Genomic DNA, 9,289 nt, shown 5'->3' with positions numbered 1-9,289 from the left:
CAAATATTTAAAAATATTTTTTTAAAGTTTTGAATTTTGACAGAACATGATTGAGCTCACAGAGTGGGCAAGGAAAGACCAGCCTCCTATAATAAGGCTTTTATCAGCCTCATCAATGATGTAATGAAAGCAAACAGTGTGAAAATTGCCTGTAAACAGTTGGATCTGAGTCTCCTAATGAATTCAGTGTCTCTTTTAATCAGCGTGAAGGGACGACGAGAGGGGGGGTTCGTTGGGCGTGGGGGGTCCAGTTTTCCTTTTCGCAAGCCAGTCAACACCCCAAAATACACCTCAGCCAATAGAGACCAGCCGCTGGGGACTCACGTGGACGAGGCGCCCTTAAAAACCCAGTAACAGAGTTTTCCCACAACTTCATTTTAGGCGTTCCGTCCTTCCTCCGCACCTCGAAGCCTAAGTTCCCCTCAATGTGTCTGTTTAACCTGCATTACCTCATTTCTGATTCGCCTCTCTTGCATTCGCTCTTCCGCTTTCTCTGTCTCTCCCTCGTGTTCTCCCTTTCACCAGTCCATTTTTGTGGCTGGCGTTACATCACTTAGTTGGCACAGAATGATCTTTGCTCCTGCACTGTAGAAGCCCTGGTGACAGCAACGAACTTCCTCTGAACTGATGAAAATTTCAACAATTGGCTCTTCAACGCTGCTCAACTCCAGGTAGTCAGTGCAGCGTTGTCCTTGGTGCTGAAATCAACTCGTCTGTGCTGGTCGGCTGTCAAGGGTGGTGCTACTCGAAGTGCTGTATAACTTGTGAATGTTAGCGTGGTGTCTGGCTGGTATGCTCCATGCGATGATAATTCAAAATTAACAACGTCGAGACACTTAGAAAGAAAAACTGGATCCAGCGAATCAATTAAATTCGCCAACTGAGAATATTTTCCAGCGCTATCGATTTTTGTAGGCTGAGGAAACGAAAATATCTGGAGACGGGGTCGATTTCTTCCACTGCTTTAACCTAGTTAACCTGGTGAGTTTTTTTCCCTGTGTGTGTACAGTTAGCCTACATGAAAATATATCTGGAACAAGAAACTCTCTGAAAGACTGGATTTTCGACTAGACTGTGGAATTTCCTCCTGGATACGACACGATTAAATTGTAGGCTATTTTTGCCCTACGCTATTCAAGCTGAACTTGCCTGAATCCCAATGATAGTCTGAGCACTGAGCTTCGACGAAGCGCTGCTGAACTATGGAGCCGTCCACTAACGGGTCCAGTTTTGGGATCGACTCGCTACTCTCACACAGACCCGGCAGTCCGGTCATGTCGAAAGGGGACAGTCTTGTCGGGGAATGCCGTTCTCCGCTGGAGTTCAGCCCACGGTCTGACCTGGAAAGCGAATGCTCGTCTCCCCCCTCGCCGAGACGAGAATGCGGAGACGAGGCAGCCCAGCGACAGGGTCACGCACTCGGGCTGCCGGCCCACCTCCAGCTCGGCCAGATCTCTGCCGGTTCGCAGCCTCGGACTGTCACCTCATCTTTCCTTATTAGAGACATTTTAGCTGACTGCAAACCGCTGGCCGCTTGCGCGCCATATTCAAGCAACGGCCAGCCAACTCAAGAAGGGGGCCGACTGGCCTCTAAAATAGCAGACGAGTACATCGAAAAGATACACAGTAATTCTTCATCAGACAGCGAATACAAAGGTAAGGCGAAAGATAAGCATTTGCAATTCATGTTTTGTAAATAAATTGCACGATGATAACACGGCCAATTGGTTGATGAAGACAGAAGGAATTGTTCATTTTAATGTGGCTAGTCCGTGGAATAGCTGACTTTTGTTCACGAGCGCACACAAGGGAACTTCCTGTCAATCTATTAGCCTAACCCACAGGAACTTTTACGGATGGTTACATATGAAATATAAATGTTCTTAGATTAAATTAACTATTTCATTTAGTTTTTTAACGGTTTATATCAAACTAGTTGATTAAAGTAGGCTAGTTTAGTCTAATTACAATTTAGGCCTCTATACTCTACACCTTCTACAGTTCTTCATTGTTTAAAAAGCTGGAGTTCAACTGTTCCTGTTTCCTGACTTGATACTTAACTCAGATTTTTTTTAAATGCTTGATATTAATAATATATTTGCCATTGAAACGCAATATGTTTTATTGTTGAGCAAAAACGTAAAAAAAAAAAGATTATAGTTTTACGAAAGTGCATGTGCCTGCGGTGCCTGTGTATTCTTCATATCTCGTGAAAGCTCAGGTTCGGGCCAAGAGGTGAAGACAGGGATGATAAAGCATTCGAGAGGTTCGGCTCCAGACACATGTCATCAAAGATCTATCTATCTCACAGCCTGTCACATTAATAGCACTTGGCATTTTCATTAAGTATTTAATGAGGCGCTGGCCACTCACTCACAGACCAATTATCAACATAAACAAAAAGGACTGACTATAATTGCTGTAATTATAAACATGTTTTTATGAAAAGTAATTCTATTGTGAACAATATATTAAATCCACTGAACAATATATATAAATACATTTTGTAACACTAATACACTTATCTTGTTTTGAGCCATAGTTTAATATTACTATTTTCTATTTTACATACAAATCACCATTTCTTTGACAATGTTTATATATATATATATATATATATATATATATATTAGGCCTATAGGCTATATTTGCAAGCAGTGATGATTACACCACTGTAGTCATTGACACCAATTTGCTGTGTTCAAACTTCAGGGTCACCACCTATAGGAAATATAGGGAGGGAGTGCAGTTCTTAAGAGTTTCAGAAAATCACCCATCTCTGTCAGGCTTTAAAGCCCTTGTAAGGACTCTGCACGCCGCTTTGATTTCGCTGATTCCGCCTCCTAATATTGCGGGGATTTGATGCAATTTGTCCCTGTGCTAATCAGATTTGTAACGCGGAGAGCCGGTTCACTCTTTATTTCGCCCTTATCCAGGCCCCTGTGAAGTCTGTGCCGTCTCGCTTGAAAGATTCCCTTCCCTTGCGGCTCAATTAACCGGATTATTGTGCTCCTTGAGAGACGCTTCAACTATTCAACTGGCAAGATCTCTTGCTTCGCGAATCGCTCTTTTTATCTTTTTTAGGGGTTCAGAGAGAATAGATGTTTTTCCCTTGGATTAACTGAAAAAGAGGGCGAATTCGATATCAGGCCACAACCCCCAATAAACAGCCACTAGGCATCGGAAGCAAGTTCCGCAGACCATGACAGAACATATCAAATTACTTCTTATGAAACCTTGAATCAAATTGAAAAAAAAAAAAAAAAAAACGGTTGGACATTTTATCAAGGAAATGCTGGCCTATTTAAATGTTGAACTGCAATGGTAATAGGCCTACATTATTTCAAAGCTGAAATTGTGAACCACTCTCCAAAGTTCTGACTTCAACTTTAAGCGTTAACTTCCTGTGGTGCATTTTTTTTAAAATATCTCATAAAACTGGGTTCATGATTTCAGTGAAAGAAGAAGGCGACAGAGAAATTTCAAGCAGCAGGGACAGCTCGCAGGTCCGCCTGAAGAAGCCCCGGAAGGCGCGCACCGCCTTCACGGACCATCAACTGGCCCAACTCGAGCGCAGCTTCGAGCGCCAAAAGTACCTGAGCGTGCAAGACCGGATGGAGCTGGCAGCCTCGCTAAATCTCACTGACACACAGGTGAAAACCTGGTACCAGAATAGGAGGTGAGCACACATTTTATTGGTTCTTTTACTGTTGGACGACACAAAATATTTTGGTTGGTGACATACTCGACCGAGACACCCTAATAGTCTTAATGGCGGGTTAAAAAAAGAAAGTTTCCCATTCAACAGACTAAAAGTTCTTGTCAATTCAAATCACACATTTTCAGGTGACGAGAAATACACTGAGAAGAGTTTATTTATTTAGGCCTAGAGAAGTTAGGCTATTCCCAAAGGATGTTTTTTTTAGACAGAATTGGTTCTTATTGGATAGCTCTTTTTGTACTTTTTACGCATGCACATGCGATAAAGCATACATCGCAGTTATATTAAGAATACTAATGGATTGTCTACAATTTGTGTCTTTTTTATTGAGACATCAAATGGATCACATTTTTTGTAACTAACAGTCAGGAAAGCAGATGCCCACAAAACATTTAAGTAGTTTAGCTCCATTGTGTTGGCCTTTCTACATTATTCTTTTAATTTTAATATAAAACGTAACAAGATGGTGCTCAGTTTTGTCATGATATGCAGCCTTTAAACGATAGATAAGGTATACAAACAACACTTTCTGACATAAATTATAAAGTAGTGTTACTGCTCTTTATGAATAATTAAGATTTCTACATATACCTTCACGGTTATTAATATTATCAATAATTTACTAAAACCGGCTTCAAGGCTGCATGGTCACTATTTACATCAGTGTAAATTACGACAGAAATAGGCCATGTCAGTGATTTCAAGTATGTTGCCTAAATATAACACAGTTGATTACTTTTAGAATGCAATGTATCATATAAATTGGTATGTAAGTAATTATTTGTAGTATTAATATTTGTCAGGACATTGACTTGGCTGATTTCAAGATCATGCATCATGAGTTTAGGATGCAAACGAGCCATTTATAGACAGGTCACAGATAAAATATGTGTGCGCTTAGATGTGGTACAAATTGTTTGGTAGGGTTTTGTTTTATTTGTATGTAGTAGTTTCTGTAATGCTAAAATTAACACGGTTTTCTCTTGGGAAAGGACCAAGTGGAAGAGACAAACGGCAGTGGGACTTGAACTGTTAGCGGAAGCTGGAAACTACTCCGCTCTGCAAAGGATGTTCCCCTCGCCATACTTCTACCCACAGAGTTTGGTGTCCAACTTGGATCCAGGGGCGGCGCTATATCTGTACAGAGGACCTTCGGCCCCTCCACCGGCTCTGCAACGACCTCTCGTCCCGCGGATTCTTCTACATGGTCTTCAGGGCGGAAGCGAGCCACCGCCACCCTTAACCTCCCTCTCTGGCGTGCTGCCGCGGCCCACGCAGCCGCGATGAGCCGGTTACACTGGACTCACATTTAAGTCGGCAGCTTGGAACTTCATGAACAAAAGAAAAACAGTGAGAAAGAAAAAAAATCTATAACTGATGACAAATGAATCAAGTCATGTCTTTTAAAAAGCCACAACGAACACCAGGACTGAATAATTGAATAATGTTCATTAGACCTATTTATTATTTATTTATTTTCCCCGTTGTATTTATCATGGATATATATTTATATATTGTTTACCCTCAGAATTTCTTTGTAGGACAGTATAATCACAGCAACTTCAACAAGGGCGCAATAATGTTGCTGTCACTTGAATATTAAAATATCAGGAGCCATTTTGTTTCTACACCAACTATCATGATTATTATTATTATTATTATTATTATTATTATTATTATTATTATTATACAATTGACGCTACAGGATATTACAATTGAATATAACTGTAGGCATACTATTTCCAAAATCGAGCCATTCCATAGATTCCCAAACATCTCAAATTCATTTCTACGTAGAAAATCTTGGAAAATTGCCTTTAATTAGGCGACTTCATTAACATAAAACAATGTACAGAAGGAGAAAAATACGTGTAAATAAGAATATTTTGTGTTATATTCAAAGACAGAACCTTGATTTAATATATTTTGACGTTCTCTCGTGTGCATCCTTCTCATGATCTCTTAAGTGTCAAGGCGAAGGGGATCCAAGGCAGTAGCACCCAAGGCTGAACATTTCGGCAAGAATTCTCAGATTTCCTAACTTCATGGGAAGTTACAAATTGACGAAAAACGTTCATTTGTCAAGTTTAGTTTGCAGGGTCATCGGGACCAAAATGAAGCCAATGGAAGTCCAATGTCACAGAGGACAGGACATATTAAGATTAAACTGGATGTCCAACAGCCACCAAGACTGAACTAAAAGAATCAGTAAAAACATTCTAGCCCCAAGAACATCCTTCTACCGTTCATCATCAAATTGTATAATAAAGATTCAAGCATTCCATTTTAGAATAATACTAAGAGAGGGCGAGTAGCTTAAGAGGAGGAGACAGAGAGAACGAGGAAGAGAGAGAAAGAGTTGACATACATATCTTCTTTGGTATAAAGAAAAATCAGCCACTTTAATAATTAATCATTGGATTCTGACGAACCATTAGATAATAATTATGGTAATGTGGAGTGTGTTGCCAATATGGCTCTCCTCTCCTTCCTGCTCAAACATGTCAGGCGTATTGAGGCATTAGACATTGTGCATTATTTTTGTCATTGGGTATATGAAACCATCTTGTTACTATTTTTGGTGAAGCTGTATATTGGACATATTAATTTGTGAAGTGATTATCGTATTTCAATTTATATAGGTTCCCCTGTGCAGCAAGTGCAATTCCTTTTTATCCCTTACCTTCTTTTTTGTTGGTTTCTTTTTTACAACCCCAACACACACCTGCAGAACTACTGAGGTTGGGCGTGCAGGGGGAGCCGAGGTGAGGAGCGTTACTTTTATAAATGTGCAAATAAAGATCCTTTCATTACATATGCACTGAATGAGACTCGGGTGTGTCGCCACGTGTGTAAATGAGTGTGTGTGTGTGGGGGGGTCGTGTTCGGGGGTGTGTGAGAATATTGCTGCTGCCGCTTCAACTCACGGGTAAAATTGCTTTTTCTCACTTCTCTCCCCCCTTCATTGGAGAGATTATGGGAGACAGATTGGCTATGTGCATGGGTAAAGTCCCCCCCCATCATTTGGTGCTGTTCTAGGAACACTAGGATATGTATCAATCTTTGAGTTAAAGTAGCCTACTTGACGCCCCCAATCAATGAGGAGGGCTTTGGATAACATTCTGCTTATGCAGAGAGTAACATGCAATGTGTTGCAGAGCACAAAAACTCAAAATATGAACTGCGCAATTCGTAAATGTATTTTCATTCCTAATGATAAAAATTGTGTCAGAATTTGTTCTTAATAGTTTATACTAAGATCACGTAAATAAAAAATCACAGTCATGTATTAATCAGAAACACAGAAATTCTAGGAGATACAGAATTATGACCACCTGCAAACTTTCCCTCTGTAATTTCCCAGCACACATCCATTGCAAGCCATTCCAGCTGCAATCCACCGCTTCACTTAAACCTGGTTAAATTATGATAACCACTCTTTATGGTGTGCTAGGGTTTAGATGCAGTATACAACAAAACATTTGACCAATACGTTTCCACAAAACAAAATGTTATTTTTCCCATGACTTAACGCTTAAAACAACTATCAACAAGCTATAGAAATGCACCAAAATGCAGGACCGCAAGTAGGTCCTATTGAAACTATATATGGTCCCCTGACATAGCCTTCGTGCTCTTTGAGTTCACTTAATATAACAATTCACTATCTCTCTGGCTCAAGTTGAAAGGACTGTTGCCTAGACTTAAATTATCATTGTCCTAGACGGTAGTTATATAAAACTAATTAAAGAGCATTTCACAATTTATGACTAGAAGTTGGTTGCGTCGGTGGAGGTAAATGACAACGCCAACAACTTCAGTCGAGAAACATAATGAAATGGCAGTTGAAATTCTATTAGTAGCAAGGTGTTTGAATAATTTTGAACATGTCTGTCAAACACTTTGCTCAAACCCCACACTATTTGGTTAGCATCGCGGATTTAATTTGTCAGACCCAAAAAGTTATTTAAAAAAGAATGTCAGTCGGGAGAGGAGCGATGGTATCAACCTTAACCTTTCGGAGACGCCAAGAGATTATCGCGCGGATTTTGGTGTTGCCAAGTTGCCAGTAAAAAATGAGAAATTTAATTCTGTCTTGATATCTTGATATCCCAAAAGTTTAATCTTACTGTATCTTTTTATGAACATATTAGGTATGTCTCATTGGTCCATGTCGCCCGTAGATTTATTTTAGTGGGACTAAATATTTCGCATCGTGGCAATGTGCACCTCTCTCTCCGTCTCTGTCTGTAAATGGTCAGGTGTCCAGCAGGGACTAGTGGCAAAGAGCGCCACATTTGATCATCTTACGCGCACATCCATTTTATAATACCAGCACTCAGTCAGCACGCCTGGCTGAGCAAATGGCCATTTATAGTGCCATTTTCATTCGTTTTTCATAAACAATATGTGGATGAAATATTAATAGCCGGCCTAAGTGTGTAATTGTTTAAGTGCCCCAAATGATCCCATTTGGAAATGGATTGTTTCCATGCTCTTTTCTTGAAAGTGTGGGTAGTCTGCTCTTTGCCAAACTGCTCCAACAGCTGGTGACCGGGCGATGCTGACAGTGGGCCGGATCAGCGAAGGGGACAGCTGGTCAGCGGTGCCCTGGGTGCCCCCTCCTTTCCCGCCCCCCTCTGGTGCGGAGACTGACTTTAAACAAACCGAAAGATCTGCCCGTGATGCCCGGGGTTTGGGGAGTTCAAACTGACAGGTTCGCTGAATGGGATATTAACGATTAGACAAAAGACTTTAATAGCTTTTAATTGAAAGTCGATAACGGGTATGATTGTGCCGTCCCCCGCTGCAACTTTCGCATAGCACATGTCATGAGCCTCCCTCGGCGGTCCCTATGACATTAACTTCTTCGTTGCCCCATATATCATCCGTAATTGAAACATAAAAATTAGGGGGAGGCCGCGACAAGTAAGCACAACGAATTCAGACTATTTATTTAAGACTTATTATTGCAGAACCTGTTATGAAAATATTTTAATAACTGACAACACAGTACAGTATTCGGACATGACTGTATTTAAGAATGTTTTCTGTGATCTCACTGATAACTTAAAAAGGATGGTGATTGGGGAACTCTTCAATATTAATGAAAAAAGGGTTATTCTTGCGAAGTGCGCAGCTGATTGCAAGAAAAGCTGGACTGGTCTCGTTAAAAGATGCGGAGGTTTTTGCATGTGAAAGGATCCTGGTAAATCCCCCGGCTCTTAGCACGGATTGTCCCCGGCTCAGGGTTAATGAAGTGCGGATAGAGTCTCGCTGGGGCTCCCGACAAACAAAAACACAACACGGAGAGGCTTAGAGCCGACGGATCAGTGACTGTGATTATGCTCATTGATTCAGAATAAAAACCAAACAAAACAGCCTTCACATGAAATTAGGAACCAATCAAAGCCATATTTGCATTCTGATGTGGGCGAATGTCATTTTTAGACAGAATATTCTCAGTGTCCCTCACCATGCAAGAACCAACTGAACCTTCTTTTTCTTATTTTTAAATAAAAGACTAATTCATTCTGTTTGTCAGGAATATGGAGAAGTAGATCCAAC

The 9,289-nt window shown here is 40.6% G+C and overlaps 1 protein-coding gene across 1 annotated transcript; it reads left to right on the top strand.

Annotated features, from left to right (window-relative positions):
• The first annotated feature begins 324 nt into the window (after positions 1-324).
• barhl1b (BarH-like homeobox 1b) lies at positions 325-6,547 on the top strand. Its single transcript, XM_048258152.1, has 3 exons — positions 325-1,656; positions 3,457-3,679; positions 4,714-6,547. Exons 1-3 carry the CDS (start codon positions 1,203-1,205, stop codon positions 5,006-5,008), a joined length of 972 nt encoding a protein of 323 aa, XP_048114109.1. The 5' UTR covers positions 325-1,202; the 3' UTR covers positions 5,009-6,547.
• The last annotated feature ends 2,742 nt before the right edge of the window (positions 6,548-9,289 follow it).

Source organism: Alosa alosa, chromosome 12, assembly GCF_017589495.1.
Source record: "Alosa alosa isolate M-15738 ecotype Scorff River chromosome 12, AALO_Geno_1.1, whole genome shotgun sequence".
In the NCBI taxonomy this organism is placed as follows: domain Eukaryota; kingdom Metazoa; phylum Chordata; class Actinopteri; order Clupeiformes; family Clupeidae; genus Alosa; species Alosa alosa.
The sequence above is the reverse complement of the archived record's forward strand: the minus strand, read 5'-3'. Positions and strand labels throughout refer to the sequence as shown.

Coding starts and splice junctions, on each gene's coding strand:
- barhl1b (XM_048258152.1), top strand. CDS start 1,203: ATGGAGCCGTCCACTAACGGGTCCAGTTTTGGGATCGACTCGCTACTC. Junction 1,657..3,456: donor ATCAGACAGCGAATACAAAG/GTAAGGCGAAAG, acceptor TCATGATTTCAG/TGAAAGAAGAAGGCGACAGA. Junction 3,680..4,713: donor ACCTGGTACCAGAATAGGAG/GTGAGCACACAT, acceptor CTCTTGGGAAAG/GACCAAGTGGAAGAGACAAA.